The following is a 16,141-nucleotide window of genomic DNA, read 5'->3' on the forward strand; positions in this document are numbered from 1 at the left end:
ATTGTACTTAAACCCTGTTTCCATGCTGTTCAGAAAAATAAGAGACTGTAGCAAAGTTACTTTGCAAACACTGATGGGACTGCAAAACTGTACGAAGAAACAGGTTTCAGGAGAAAATTCAATTTGGTCATTTTTTATTGTACCAACAGCCAGAAAATTTTATTGAAGACTTTGGCTCAGTGTTGTGCTTCAGTGAAATAATATTCACTTGAAATTTCAAGACAGGTCAATGTCATCACATGTGCATCACATGTCATTGCAATGCTGCTCTGTACAGATGTCGCATGAAACCTTGACACCGTAATGCTGACAGTTTAGGTGGCTTTGTACAAATTCAGCTTGGAGCTTTCTGCCTGCAAGCAAGCTTACTGTTCCATCTAATAAGCGACAAAAGAACTTGGTAGGCATGCTTGTGGTAGTTGCCAGCTGGTCGCCTACACAGAGGCACAGGCCACTTCTAGTATTATCATCAGTCTAACCTGTGTGCATGATCTGAGGCCTGGTCACCAATGAGCCACTCATACAAACATATTCATGCCAATATTCCTGAGACAGCTTGCTGGCTATAATCCTACCGGCTAGCAGCAAATTTTTGTAATGGTCACAATGCCCAACCCTGCCTAGTACGTTTGGACAGATCTATTCGTAATGGCCGCAAGGCACTCGAAAATCCCCTCCTTGCCCCTCTCAAAAAAAGAAAGCTTACCAACAAAAGGATGGGTGTGTGGGTCATAACGTGGATGCCACCCACTTTGTTCACGACCACCATCTTTGCAACCTCGCATGCTTGTATCATGTCTGAACAATTGAGCCAGACACTATACAGGGTCCATACTTTCTGACAACATTACCCATTCACTTTATGGGGAGTGCGGCAATGCTGTGAGGAAGTCTGAATAATCGAGCAGCTCCAAAACATCGGTCAGCAACTATATTACGATGTTAATAACAATATCAATAATAATAACAGAGCAGAAATTTCCTAAGTAGATGGCAACAGCCATATACAAGTTAGGACAGTGCTGTGGGTCATTCTTAGGTCTTGAATGCTGCCAGCCAGTTCTCTGTTGCTATGAATAATGTTATCATCAATAACACAAAATGAATGCACAATTTTTTGTGGCAAATGCAAGTTATCATGATATATGCAGTAATTTTGATTCAGCATGTATACAAAATGCAAATGTTTTTTCTTCAGCCAAAACATTTTCAGGCAATAAAGGGATAAGGTGCTAGTGATTGCCAACAGCATGTGATTTTCTAATTTTGCAGCTTGTGAACTAAAATGTACTTTACATAATCAAATAATCACCTACTCGCATATTATCCCAATGCACTTACTCATTGTCACTGTCGTCTTTGTCCTCATCCCTGTCGGAGTCTTCCTTGTCATCTTCATCTTCCTCCTTGTCCGATCCTGCTTCATTTGCGTCCTCCCGGTCAGAGTCTTTCTCATCATCAGAATTCCGCCTGCATATTTAACAGAAGTTTAGAAAATCAATCAGTTCTGTGGAAGCTTTCAAGGTGGAGAAAAGTTCATGAAAGGAAAAAATTGTCATCCATGCAGACTGTAGCAAGAAGCTAAAGGGAAACCCACACAGATTTCTCGGAAAATCTTCGCAGTTAAAGGAAAATTCACCTTGTTCTGAAAATCAAACTCAGGACCAACGCCTTTCCGAGACTCTACTATCTGAGCTAACCAAGAGGCTAGCATATCGCAGCTCTAGAACCAATGAACTGACAACTCGAAGCCCAGAAACAATGCATATGGCAACTCAGTTTTGCGAAATCCTACAAGGTAGAGAAATGTTCATGAAAGAGAAGAACTGTCATCGATTCAGATTTCTGAGAAATCCCTGAGTTTCCTTTGTAGCTTCTTGCTACAATCACGGTGGATGACAATTTTTCTCCTTCATTAAGGCAAGCTTGCAGCAAAAAGTTCAAAGAGAAAAGCTGAAGTAGCAGGAATCCAAACTTCAAAGCCACAATGTGGATCTGAGAAAAGCTTCAACACGGTGCTTATTTCCTACAGAAACAAATTACAATTAACTGGGGATCAGCATTAAAGTAACATCAGTTTATTGCAAGGTCATTGGTCATCTGCTGAAAGTTTCATGTCAACGTTCCCGTACAACTACATTTTCCAAGTCATTTTTCCTCCGAACAGCAAGCGACTTGAACGACCTTCCCCATGAAATTGCAGCCATCACCCGTCCATCAACCTTCCTAGAAAAAGTTACATCCCACCTGTCATCATGAAAAAAAATGTTTTGCTTTCTCATGTTAACCCCACCCCTTATGTAAAATCCCCCACAGGGGGTCTTTCAGGAAATAAAAATGAAATGAAATTAAAGGTGTTACCAACGACACTGAAAGAAAGTCAAGGTGGTAAGATGATCCCCTTGTGCATCTTCTAGCAAGTCCTCATAATTACAAAGCAATTAAATATTTATTTAGTATGCAGTCAGTCACGTTGCACTTTCTCATAAAGTGAATGGAAACACCAGGTCGAAACACGTGCACAAGGCGATTATTTGCTGCAGGCACTATGAGGAAGAAAAAAAACTACTTTACCATTGTTCACGGTACGTGGTACACATCAAGTGTCTCGTTAAACATGGTAAAGCCTTCAGTAATGTGGCTGTGTATAGCAATACTTTGCATATCAAGTAGTTCCTTACATTGCATAAGCAGAGGGTTCAATTTACCAGCAGCTTGATGTTTATAACACCTAGTAAACTAGCTAGTAGTAAATAATGAAATTTTGATTTCTAATGGGGACCTGAAACACTTTTCTACCTACGCTTAGAATGACATCACCATTTCGTCGCCTCACTAATCTCCTGCCGGAAATTCTTTTCGAATTGTTCAAGCACAAGCAATGTTACCGGACCCATGTGCAGCTTTAATATTTGGCTCACATTTTCGGAGGAGCTTTGTTAACAGATATGCAAGGTTTCCTTACAATGTTCAAAAAGTGTTTCAGGGCCCCTTTATTATAATGCCCACCATATCAACACTAGGCTGCACAGTGCATCTGAAAACATTGATTCCAGTTGTTTGTGGCATGCCATCTCTCTCGCATAGTTCTCGTTCCCAGACCTAAATATAATGTTGCTCACGTCTTAAAAAGCCAACACAGTGCCCTGCTGTGCACTTGATCTACTCGTCATGTGACAGCACAAGTATGTTCAAGCACGACTGTGACTTTCATGGGCATACATGACAAGTGTTCTGCAGCAACTGGACATGAAAAAAGTTAGTGACTGGCTTGTGAAAAAGTGTCCACACTGACCAGCAGGTGGGGTGCAACATAAGATGTACACATGCAAGAAGTCTCGTTTTCCAACTGTCTTGCACCTGCACATCATTCAGGTGTGAAAGAGTTTAAAAGAGGCAATGCTCTGAATGTTTCCTTTAACTATCCATTGTTTGGTTTCTCACTCTTCTAGGGAACAGGGGATGTGTAGCTGTCTTAACAACTTTCTTCCATAATAATGACCTGTTCTCCAGGCAGGTACCAGGAATAAAGAATTAAATAGTGCATTGATGTGCCTTGCCTCACAGGGGATGATGGGGCACTACTTCTCTCTTCAGCAGCGGTGTTTGAAGGGCTTGGGCTTGCAGGCGGGCTGTCGTGGCATGATGGCGCCTCATCATCATCTTGCTGCTGCCCATTGTCTGACTGTACCTGCTCTGCTATACCTTGCTCCCTGCTTGCACCAGAAGTTGAGCTCTGCCTGCTTTCCCGGCCGTCTTCTCCTTGTTTTGAAAACAAAAACAACAAATTTCAAGCCAACAGTTGGTCCATAAAACACCAGATGTGACAAGCTCTGCACAGACTATTAGAATATTCACTACTGCCATGCAAGCAACATTAGAACATCATAAAAATGCTAGACATTGTTTTCGAGAAACAGTGAGTTTCCTTCAATGGGTTTTCAAAATGCTTCTGTCCAAACTTGCCCGTGTTTTAGTTCTCTGCAATCTTCTTTATAAACATTTGCACAAAGACACACCCGCAAGAGCATCAGCAAAGATGACAGCTGTCACTGACAGACTTGCTTGAGCAGAAGTGAGCTCATCTACAGGTACATTAGTATAAAAAAAGGAGGGGGGGGACCCAACAGAATTGCATATGACTAGTTAAGTACTGTAGGCATTGCATATGTTGTACCAGGTCCAGTCCAAAGCTCGAGCCAATGCCAAGACAAAAGCGAGAACAGAGCAGCAATTGTGTTGCAGAGGGGTGGCATTTGCTAGGACCCTTAAACATACTTTCTTTGAACACACTACATGGCAACACACATGCAGCAACATACCACAGAAAATTCAGGCTGCAATAAACTGTGTGACAAACGCCGTCAATGAACCTATGTTGACCTTGCTGGATTTAAGGCTAAACACATCAAAGGTCAGACATTCTAACATAAAACTACATGCTTACATACGTATCAAAGTATCTAGAAAAACTTATTTACGATACTGTGATGAAAGTTCAGTGTTTTGTAGTGTATGTAATAGACTAGAAGTTGGGAATGGATGAGGATATATTATAATGAACTATGAACCAAAAACGACTAATACAGAGCAGCACATCAATCACAACTACCAGATGTTGCATGTATAGTAAAGAACAAAGACCTTTCCTTACAAAACCAGCAACTCATTAGCAGTTAAATTTATATAAAAATGGTGAGCAGTGATCAAAGCAACATCCTACTGTTATGGGGAGATGACAACAGTGTGGCCATCTGGCGTGCATGCGCTAGCCCTACCATTGCTGCAGCGTTGTGTGCTTTCCCTTGTAAATAGATCCTCTGTATATAGATTCCCATCATAGCATCTTTGGTGGAGGTGTGGGGGTCCAAGATAGGGAACTGGATCTTCGCAGCGGATGGCATGTTGCTGACACAACAATGACAGGCGAAGCAACTCAGTGGGAACAAGGCCCATGATCGGTCACTCTCTTGCACCCTCGTGATCCCGGGAGATTCAACGGCACAAGCGACATGGATGTCAATGAGTGGCTGGCTATTTATGAGTGCGTCAGCAACAAAACAAGTGCGACCCAACAATAATGCTTGCGAATATGATCTTCTATTCGCAGGGCACTGCGCGACTCTCATTCATGACACAAGACACCTACCCTACAGCCTGCTTGAAGCCTTCAGCCCCTTGACATCCCTGATAAACCATATTTCAAGGGTGGGACATCTTCTAGGGTCTTTCCCCGTGTCTACCACAGACAATAGACTGGTTGAAGTTGCTACTGATTACGCAACGAGGTGCACTATGACATGAGCACTTCCCACCAGCTGTGCTACTGATGTAACCAACTTAATTCTTCACGATGTCATCCTGCGCCATAGTGCTCCTCGTCAGTTAATCAAGGATCATGGCCGCAGCTTCCTTTCAAAAGTAGTTGACAACATTCTTCCTTTCTGCACGACCAATCACATGTTCACCACAGCGTACGATCCACTGACAAACGCCCTTACTGAATGCCTCAACTGTGCTCTCACAGATATGGTTGCTATGTACAGTATGTGTCTGAGGACCACCGGAACTGGGACAGCAACCTGCTTTTTGTTATCGTTGCCTACAACTCTTCCCATCACGACACAGCCGGCTACTCAACTTTTTATCTACAGTTTGGCTATGACCCACCAGTGCCCGTGTATACCGTACTCCAACCTCACGCAGATGCATCCACTGCCCATGCTGACATCGCCTGCCAGGTTGCCCTTGATCGCTTATTGGCTTCGCAGGTTAATCAAAAATGTATTTATAATTACCTACACCAGGAGGCGAACTTTCCTCCAGGATCGTTCGTCTTGCTGCAGTTGGCATCACGTCGCATTGGCCTATGCGAAAAACGTCTCTCATGTTATGTTGGCCCTTACCACGTCATATGCAAAGTCACTATTGTGACCTATGAGATCGCTCCGCTAAATCCTAAGCTAGCATCTGCAACAATCATGAGTGACATAGTCCATATGTCGTGCTTTAAGCAGGACCACTGTAGACCCGAGCCCTAATTGCACTGGGACAGTGCTTCTGCCACCAGCGGGTAATGTCACAGGCTGCAATGCTGTGGTGGGTGCTTGGATGATGCTGACAACAACGGTGTGGCTATCTGGTGTGCATGCACTAGCCCTACCATTGCTGCATAGTTGTGCGTCGTCCCTTGTAAATATATCCTCTCTATATAGATTCTCCCTGTAACAATACCAACCTTTACAACACCAGCTACACAATTCACCCAAAATAATAGGCACACTTTATAACTTGCAGTTGGCCTCACCACATGTCAATGTGCATACTGCATACTAGACAGTGTTGCCAGCAGCCTGTACTGTACTGTACTTGAGGGCTCTAAACCAGCAGTGAACATTCCACTTCTCCCACTAAGGTAAAAACACTAGAATCAACACAGAAGGGTTCTCAAGTTTTCCTCTACCTACCGACACATAACCCGCCATGGTTGCTTAGTGGCTATGGTGTTGCGCCGCTAAGCATGAAGTCCCGAGATTGAATCCCGGCCACGGCGGCCACATTTCAAAGGGGGCAAAATGTGAAAATACCCGTGTACTTAGATTTAGGTGCACATTAAAGAACCCCAGGTGGTCCAAATTTCCAGAGTCCCCCACTACGGCATGCTTCATAGTCAGATTGTGGTTTTGGCACGTAAACCACAAGAATTACATTACCAACCCATAGTTTAAAGAAACATTACATATAAATTTTGAGCTAAGATAGATCTGGTAAATTGCACTTCAGCAATACCAGAAACATCATGCTTACTGTGAGCAGTTTTTTGGTAAGCCAAAAAAGGAATGAAAAACAGGCTTGAATCTCTCTTACCAGATCATTAAGACAAAATCTTATCACTACATATTCAAGGCTAAAACACATTTAATCAATAAACCGAAATTGAACTGCATCCTATTAAATTGATATTCAACCTAATGTGTTTCAAAAAACACTCTCTAAACAAAAACAGCCCAAACATGCAAAAACCTGTGATTTCATACTAATGTACTAGCGATGCAGTTAAAATGTAAAATTCAAGAAGGAAAGCTTTTGCCCTTCATTTTCTGTACTTTCAGCAACTTTCTCCAGCAGAATAAATGCTGAGAAACTACTTCACCAGATGAAATTAACATTGTGTTACTCTTTACCATCTCTTTCTGTTCTTGCATATAAGGCAGGCGAACAGCGCAGCCAAACATGATATGCACTGCTTCAGCCACCATAATAGGATTGAACCTCTGTGTCTAGCTTTTACATCAATGGTTCAATGCTCAAAGCTTCAAGAGCATTTATAACAGTCGGTAACAGCAATGTGCAGCTATGAATAACTGTCATATGTAGCGTGTGCATTCTATCTGTACTTCATCTGCACTCTTCACATTACATACTGCCCAAAGCCTTCAAAAAGAAGAAAGAAAAACGAAAAGAAAACATTGGCTTTTCTTTACAACACAGGACATGCTGTCTTCACCGACATTCTAGCTCAACTAAAGCTCACCATTTTCTTCTTCTCCTGCTGACCGGTCCCCAGTGGCACTGTCATTCTCGGGAGCAGGAGAGCTTGGAGAACTCTGCACTTCTGCATCACTGTTCTTTTCATTGTCCGACCCACTCCCTGCACCATCCCCCTGCCCTTCACTACCGGAGTCCCTGGCCACCTCATCGTTGTTGTCTTCTTGACCACTCTCCTGACCACTCCCATCCTCATTGTCAGAGCCTGCTGGGCTTTGCCCACTCTCACTGTTGTTGTTTGAATCAGGTGATGCCACGGGAGACTGAAGTTCAAAAACAAACAACAAAAGGAAGTGAGTGGGTGAGCAGACATGGGACGCATTGTAAAATGGCACTGTAAAGAAAAGTCTTTCTTAGTTTTCCCTTTGAAAAACGTACTAAATTCTTTTTTTTTGTCTAAAGTAACTGTTGACTCCATAATTACAGAATGAAGCCTCGATTCCTCGAGAGCACCACAAATTACAGCACATTCTATGCAACTCATTCAAAAGCATGCCAAGTGCAGTGTGACTTTCGATATGAAAAAGGAGACTATTCGCGTCAGCAAAAGCAAAGGTCATAGTCTCGTATTGCAAACCACTTGACAGCATGCCAATCATCAGCCCAGCGCAGTGGTTGAAGGCGATACAATGACCTTGTCACCAAAAGCTGCCAAATTGCCATTCTTCCGATGGAAACGCAGGCAAGCCTGCTCTCCTTTCTATTCCTATCGAAAGCTGAATAAATTCAGCTATCGGCAACACTAGCACAGTGTGTGTATGCGTCAATGGTGTCTGGTACCACAAGATCACCGCATCTTGTTTCGGTAACGTGCATAGTCACCAATGTCATGTACGAAATTGCACTGTACTTGGTGCGTCTTTTGAACTGGTCACATTAAAAGGTAACATTTTTATATGTTGCGCACTCGAGCAATTGAGACTCGATAACATTACTACGCCGACAGCTATGTAATAAAGGAACAAAAGGCAGAAGCTTTCTGCTGGTAGACCTTGAAGATATAATTCAGCGAACCACAAACATTTAGACCCTAAAAGTGCATCTTGTCATTATGCACCTAAATTAATTGACAGGTATATCTCCAGGTATACTTTTTTGACGGTGCAGGTATACATACGCGGAGCAGTGTGTCGGAATGGAACGAAAACAAAAACGAAAAAATCCAATATTTTTGACCGAAACGAAAACATAACCGAAATGTTATTTATTATTTTGTTTCAGAGTGAAACCGAAATATTTTTATTGGTTTTCAGTTCAAGGAGAAAGTCGGCAATCCGAAACAACTGACGTCAGACAATGTCAGAATTAGCGCATATCTCTAGGGTCCGCATAAGCACCTATCTCAGGCAGAGGTAGTGCCAGCAATAGCCGGTCGAGCGCGCCACTAATCAAAGCCTGCCGCTCGGTGCACCAGCAGATCAGCATCGTAGCAAAACACAGGGCTTGCGCGCTGAAGAGCTTATTGTTTCATTTTCTAAGGGTACAATGCCTTGTTACAAAAGCTTTATTGTTTAAGTTTGTTTTATCGGAAGAGCAGTCTCGCATTGTCTTCACATGGACTGACTCAGTGCCTTGAGTCAAGGCACCGAGCATGATCACAGAATTCATAATTCACTTACTGAGAAAAAAAGATATGTTTTTATGGTTAATTTGCTTCGAAAATTTTTGCATGCGAAGCAAAACCGTTATGAACCGGTACAAATTTTTTTTTTTTTTTTTGTTCCGGAGCAGAACCAGCATGGAACTTTTTTCAATGGAACGAAACTAAATCCAGAATGAAAAAACATTTCATTCCGACACCCTGGGCATGAAGCACAATACATGGCATTTCATAAAATGCAGCACTTAAAGATCAAATGTCCGCTGTTTTTACATTGGACACTTGGTGCAGCCATGCTGATGTTTGGTACACTAAAGCTGGGCCATTTACAGGATAGTGATGCAGCTAAAATTGAGTGCCTAATATTATAGCCTCATTTCAACCAGAGCAATATGCAGATACTTCACAGGATGGTTGCATCAGAACACAACAAAGTAGGTTCTTCACAAACTTCTAAGAAAGGGAGAAAAAAAAAAGAAAAGAAATAAATTAAAATGAAACAAATTATGTCAAGAAAGAAGTGACCTCCATAGCAGCATATGTGTTTGATGTGCGATCAGTAGCTATGTATAGACTTTATTATAATGTCAATAGTTTATTTAGTAGAGGTGTCACATGGTGCATTTTCGATTGCAATCAAGGCCAAACGGGATCGACCTTCTCGGCAGCAATTGGCTCCCTTCCATAGCTTGCGTTGCAATCAAGGAACTTAATGGTTAGTACCACATAGTGGTTGTTAGTGCTGATTTTGGAGCAACCTCTGGAACAGAACTCCGTCGGTTCACTACTACATGTGATTATACAAAATGTCCAAATACTGCAGCATATCATGAGTAGAATATGCTGATTTTATGCATGTTTGTCACTGCACAAGTAACGGAAAACAGACGATCCCTGACTGTCATCCAGAGTACTCAAGGCATAATAAGCACTTTATTCCTGTGTACTGGAAAACTAATAACTATATGCTCGTTTGAGATATTATTTTATTTTTGCTCTTGTCTTCATGACACAACAGCTAGTTAATACTATAACAAGTCACATAATGTAGTCTGAATTTTAGAAGACAGTCAACTTTCTTGTTTTATGCTTGCTTATCAGTAATCGCAGAAGGGAATTACATTAAATTAAATTCTGGGGTTTTAAGTGCCAAAACCACAACAGAGTTATGAGGCATGCCATAGTATGAGACACTAGATTAATTTTGACCACTAACATAAATGTAAACCTAAATACACAAATGTTCTTGTATTTCACATTTTGCCCCCATTGCAATGCACCCGCCGCGGCCAGGATTGAACCTGCAACCTCGAGCCTAGCACTACAACTGCACTAGAGAATACTCCAGTCACACGGGCCACATTCAATTGTAATTAAGCCCAATCAGGATCGAAAGTATCCTGTGTGACTGGGGTGCTATATGCAGAAATTAACACACAGGTTTACGTGCTATAACGCCCACAAGATCTCTTTGCCAACAAAATTACTTTTTCATTTCTATGCACCAGAAGTTACCTTTACTCCCAGAATTTACAACAGGGAAGGCCCACGACTTCTAAGCCATCACCGCATGGTGTGTCATACATGATACGTATAGAAAGACTTCTTCTAGCAGAACAGAATCAACAAGAAAAGAAATCCTACATATTCAACCGGAATTGATGTCCTCTCTAGCAATGAAATACATAGGGACTTTAGCACTGGAAATAACGTTTGAGTTATTTTTCCTTTAAAAAATGTATGGTGGCAGCTTGTCTTGCAATGTGCAAAATGTTAAATGCACACATTATTTCCAAAATTTGTGCATTGAAACCGGCACACAAGAATTATCAGGGTGCTTATTTACCCCCTATTTGCCTTCTGTTATGTTTCGATAGAGAAATACATTTGAGCAGTTCTGTGAGGCAAGCATTATTTGCTGCATCATACGTGGTACAGCATGCAGTTATGGGCTGTGTTGTGCAGGGCAGTAGAGATTTTTTGTCGAAAAAGTACTAATTTGGCAGCAAAGTCTTGGTGTTGACAAGCTATACCCTTTTCCTTAGAACCATTATTGATGCAGAATAGGTAACAAAATGAACATGACAGCAACATTTACGATAACGATAGCATGGGGCCTGCCATGTTCCAGGAGCTAATAAATTACACTAGAAGCAACAAAATGCTTTCGGAAGAAGAGGAAGAATGTTTTCTTTTGGCTTGCACCGAACTACTAAAGACTACACAAAGTATGAATTAGCACAAAACCGTAACATAAATGATCTGGCCTAGATATTGAAGGTATGTATCAGTCAATCAAGGATGACGTCATCAAATTTTAGTAAAACCTGTACTAGCTGGAGGTGTGAGAAACGTGCTCTTTGGCCATCCCTGGTCCATGAACTAAAAAAATCCCATTTATCATCAATACACTCAATCTCTTCAAGTAATGCGTCAAGTTTTTTTTTTATTGGCTCCAAAATTTTTGCAAGTTTCCAGCAATTCAAATATCTTTCTGCATGGTTAAAAAATATGCCCATAGCTGCATGGTGTATCATATATGATACGCGACAATTGTTTAATCATAAATTTGAAACCAAGCTTTTCATTACAAAAGCGAGGTTGGTTTGGGCATGTCTGGCCTAAGCAAACGCTTCTTTAAATTTTTCAAAAGGAAATTAAAATTCGCGCAGTAAGGGGCTAACGTAGATAAAAAAGATAAATAAAAGGTTTGGCGAGACTTTGATTTCTTGATTCAGAGCAACATGAACAAGCAGCACGGAAATCTAACTTTCGCAACGGAGCATTCTATACCAACAGCTGTTAAGAAAGTCAAAGAAAAGGAAACCGTAGTTTCACAGCTCTGGCTAGGCGCCTTGATTGACCTGAGCCTACATCACAGTAGTAGTATGATGCGCTGTCATTTGCGTACGATCATAGCACATGACAATCTGCTGGTTAAAGCGCATCATCGACGCTCACCGGACTGGCGACGTTGCAAGGACCTTCGTCTTCGCTGCCAGGTTCCATGTCCGACCCCGCCGAGTTCGCTGCAATTTTGACATCGACCATCTAAGCAACTCACAACCATCAACTAAATGTTTTTCTGCGGTAGCTGGGTCACTTTGCCGCCGAAATCAATATATATCACGCAGACTCAAAGCAAATCATGTATTGTGGGCTGCGATTGACTCAGGCGTTGTCGCTGTGTAATTTACATAGCAGCTTTGGACCACATTTATAAAGAGAGACCAGCGTTCTTAGGGATTTATTTACGTTTTAATGTAAGCCAGTAAATAAGGGTTACTTTCTGCTCTTTTGAAAGAACTATTAAGATGCGTGTTAAGTGCGCGATGTTAAACGCAACGCAGAAACAAGGTTTTATTTATCAAGGTAAAATCTATCTGTCAATGACCTGTAAAGCGCGATCGGCAGACACAGCATTTTGTAGAATGTGCACGCTACAAGGCTTGGGGCTCATAACTTACACATGTTCTGTACCCGGCGAAGTATGTACAGTACTAGCAGTACGCAGCGAACTTGGAACTAGCACATACGAACAATAAAAAGACGTCCTCAAAACGATGGCGATGTCTATGTGTCTCTACGGTGATGGGAGGGGAAAGTGGCGTACACGACCGGTAGCGTAGTCGGCCAAACGCGGGACGCTGCTGCCAGGTGCCGCCAGCAACGTTCCGATTGCCTTATCGTCTTTACTTTTATTTCCTTCTTCCGTGCCACTTACAATGCACTGCAACGCTGCAACCACGGTCGGCAAAGACCGTTACGAAGAAGCTTCGTGCAACGAGAACTCTATGCAGGCCAACACATTTTGCCGATTGACATAAAGTTACAGCGGCACAAAAAACATTTTTCGGAAGTTTGTTTTGTCTACGATTTTTCATAGAGGCGCAGAGAGTATGACCATATCACTGCACACTTATACGATAGGGAATATTTGTATAAGCTAAACGGAAGAAGGAGATATACGACATGGTATATTGTCGGTGTTCAGCATAATTTAATAACAATATGAAAATCTATTTTGTTTGCTGTACGCTAATTCAGCTAAAGCTTTGAAGTGTGGTTTAAGCCTGAGCAGCGGGCCAGTGGGCTTCAGAATCCAACGTTTTGCATAGTGCATTTTCGATCGTATCGAATTTCTCGGTAGTGATTGGCGCATTTGCGCAAGCTGCTGTAGGGAGTCGCGGTCGAGAATTTCGATCCAGATCGGGCTCGATCGCGATCGAAAGCGGTCGTGCCCGGCGATTTTGAAGCTTGGCCATATGGCTTGACTTCCTGTTTCTGCCTTTTACCACTTGTTTTCTCTCTCTCTCTCTCTTGGAGTTAGTGGTTTTCACCATCAGTAAAATAAATAAATGACAAGGGTTAAGTAAAGTGACACTGTGTAATCAACTTCTAAACACGAAATAAACGTAATGTTGAACATAAACAGAAAAAAAAATTGCATATAGTTCTCTCGGTTCTATCTGTATGGAGGTATAAACCGTATGAGCAGACTACATATGGCGTATGGTAGCGAATGGTAGTGACGCTGCTATGGTAGTAGTGGTTTGTATAGGTGTTCTGTGGTGACGCGGTGAACGCGCGGAAGATAGTGTGGTGTCACATTGAGAAGTCAAACCTACCGCGACGGCTTCCTTGACTTTCGATCGTCGGTGTCTTTAGCTATCATGTCGCTCGTTGCGGAAGTCCTACAGCCTAAGGAGCCCTTAGAAAAGGGTAACCTTAAGGCTGCAGTGTCCCGACTGTCTCGCAAGATCGACGACTTGAAGACAGACATGCAGAAAGAGCTGGTTTCCAAGTATGACATGTTCTTACCATACTACCGAGACGCCGAGCATTTGATGCGATGCCTAAAGGCAGCTGTCGAAGATGCGGAAGAGGTATTTAAAAATATCGAGGACCACGTCAAGCCGCGGCTAGTGCAGTCCACGACCGAGTTCGAGGTGCTGTCTCGCGAATTGGCTATCATCGAGCAGCAGTCGGCGCAGATACGTCGCTATGCGCGCCTTCACGAACTGCTGGAAGAGGCAGAGGCGCAGTTCGTGTCGGAAGATCTCCTGGCCTGTTCACAGCTTCTGGAGGAAGTCGGTAGCGTCGTGAGCGAGCTCGAAGGCGACCGCCCCGAGATGCAGCTCGTCGACGCGCTGCACACGGAACACGTTATTCGTAGTGAACGGCTCATCTACAAGCTGTCAGAGGTTTGGAAGCGTTACATAATCTGGAAAGTGGGCCGGACGCCTCATGTGACTGAGCTTACGGTTGCAACAGTTCAGAAGGAAGAGGCGGAGGCGTTCGCCAGGCTTGTGGAAACTGTTCAGAGGCAAGGACAGCTCCGCGAAAAGATGTCCCGATTCGGCCGCTCGCTACTGGCTGACATCGTCACACCGATGGTCAAGTACGAGTCCGTCATCGTCACATCGCTGGATTCCTCGACGTTTCGCGTCGAGTTTAACGAGTCGAAAGCGCCGCTCGTGAAGGACGTACTCGCGAATTTGTCAACGCTCTTTACTTTCCTCACAACCCGTTTGCGAGCGCACGACGTTATCGGTGTAGACTTGATTAAGGTCATGGGCAGCGTGATCGGTACCGAATTTTCCGACACGGTTGCCAAGTGCTGCCTCGAACCTGCCGTACCCAGCGACGGTAGCCGTCTGGACAGCTATCCGGCCAGTGCCCTGCTTGATTTCCACAACCAGTTAGTTGTAACGAACTTCCTTTCGTCTGAGAAGACTGGATTTTCCAACCTTGTCTCTAACCTTGAGGCCCTGTGCATTAGCAAGCAAAGCCAGAGCATCCTTCTGCAAGCAAGAGCTATTATGAAACAGGAGCTGCACGACACCGTCGTGGTTGGAGAGCCACCATTAAGCAGGAAGCAGATGTCATCACTAGAACACTGCTTATATGGGAGCCCATTCAAATTCCCGAGGTGCCAAGTGAGCAAATTCGTGGAAGAGCTGGTCGCCTTGCTGAAGACAATGGTAGATGGAGCCAAAGACAGTTCTGATGGTAGCTCCACTGAGCAAGCCTGGCAGGTGGGTGCCGTACGCCACATTTGTGAGCTTTACTGCTGCGTTGCTCCTGTACACCACCAGCATGCAATCGAGACCATCCCAGTGCAGACAGCAATACATCACAACAACTGCCTCTACTTGGCCCATGAACTACTCTGCTTAGGTGTGTGGTTTCATGGACGTACTACACTTGTGGATGTCGCGTCGAGGATCCGTTGGATTGGAAGGGTTGCCCTTTGCCAGCAGGTTGACAGTCAACGAAAGCACCTCTTGGATTTTTTGAATGAAGTGTCAATATCAGAAAATAACCAGGGGCTCGATGCAGCTCTGCGGCGTTGCTTGTTCCACATAGAGCAGCTCAAGAGAGTCTGGCTAGATGTCTTGCCAGTCACAAGCTACTTAGAAACTGTGGGCAGCCTCCTCAACTCAGTGCTCGAACATGTTGTCAAAAGTGTGGTTGGCATGGAAGACATTGCATCCACACTTTCAGAAGAACTAGCTCAAGTGTTTGAGAAGGTTGTTGACCAAGCTGTTAACATATTTGACATTCCTGCCTGCTCATCGGATGGAAGAATTCTTGCCTCTGACTATGTGGCCACGTGGAGGAAATTCTGCGAGCTCAAAAACCTCCTTCGCTTTAATTTGAGAGAAGTCATGGACCGATGGGCTGATGGTAGGGGCCCCCTGGCAGCATGCTTTATGCCTGATGAATTGAAGCGGCTGATCCGGGCACTTTTCCAAAACACGGACAGACGAGCTGCTGCACTGGCACAGATTCGGTGAAGCAGCATTTACGTGGAATCTCAGCCTGTCCCACCTAATTAACAACCTCATCCTTTCTTAGTATGTTTACAAATGCTTTTCTTTAAGTGTCATATTGTACCTGCCTGTGAAAAGCATTGAGAGGACATGATACGTGGATCAAATTTGGCATGTCAATCATTATTTGCATAAATTTTCTTATGGCACTGAACAA

The 16,141-nt window shown here is 43.3% G+C and overlaps 2 protein-coding genes across 3 annotated transcripts in view; one reads left to right on the forward strand and one right to left on the reverse strand.

The window, feature by feature from the left end:
- Positions 1-12,771, reverse strand: part of LOC142571726 (uncharacterized) — a 41,604-nt gene extending 28,833 nt beyond the window's left edge. Inside the window, exons 1-6 of one of the 2 annotated variants that reach the window (XM_075680281.1) lie at positions 12,616-12,771; positions 12,110-12,177; positions 7,535-7,811; positions 5,799-5,867; positions 3,561-3,762; positions 1,342-1,470 (exon numbers count right to left, since the gene is read on the reverse strand). In XM_075680281.1, coding sequence (XP_075536396.1) covers positions 1,342-1,470; positions 3,561-3,762; positions 5,799-5,867; positions 7,535-7,811; positions 12,110-12,177; positions 12,616-12,619 — 749 coding nt within the window. In that variant the 5' untranslated portion in view covers positions 12,620-12,771. The remainder of the gene's footprint in view (positions 1-1,341; positions 1,471-3,560; positions 3,763-5,798; positions 5,868-7,534; positions 7,812-12,109; positions 12,178-12,615) is intronic. The other variant, XM_075680282.1, reaches the window with a different exon arrangement.
- An 863-nt stretch (positions 12,772-13,634) lies between these two features.
- Positions 13,635-16,141, forward strand: Zw10 (Zeste-white 10 kinetochore protein). The gene has a single exon (XM_075680283.1). The coding sequence runs from the start codon at positions 13,822-13,824 to the stop codon at positions 15,946-15,948; it is 2,127 nt and encodes a 708-aa protein (XP_075536398.1). The 5' UTR covers positions 13,635-13,821; the 3' UTR covers positions 15,949-16,141.

The sequence above is a fragment of the Dermacentor variabilis genome, chromosome 2 (assembly GCF_050947875.1).
Source record: "Dermacentor variabilis isolate Ectoservices chromosome 2, ASM5094787v1, whole genome shotgun sequence".
In the NCBI taxonomy this organism is placed as follows: domain Eukaryota; kingdom Metazoa; phylum Arthropoda; class Arachnida; order Ixodida; family Ixodidae; genus Dermacentor; species Dermacentor variabilis.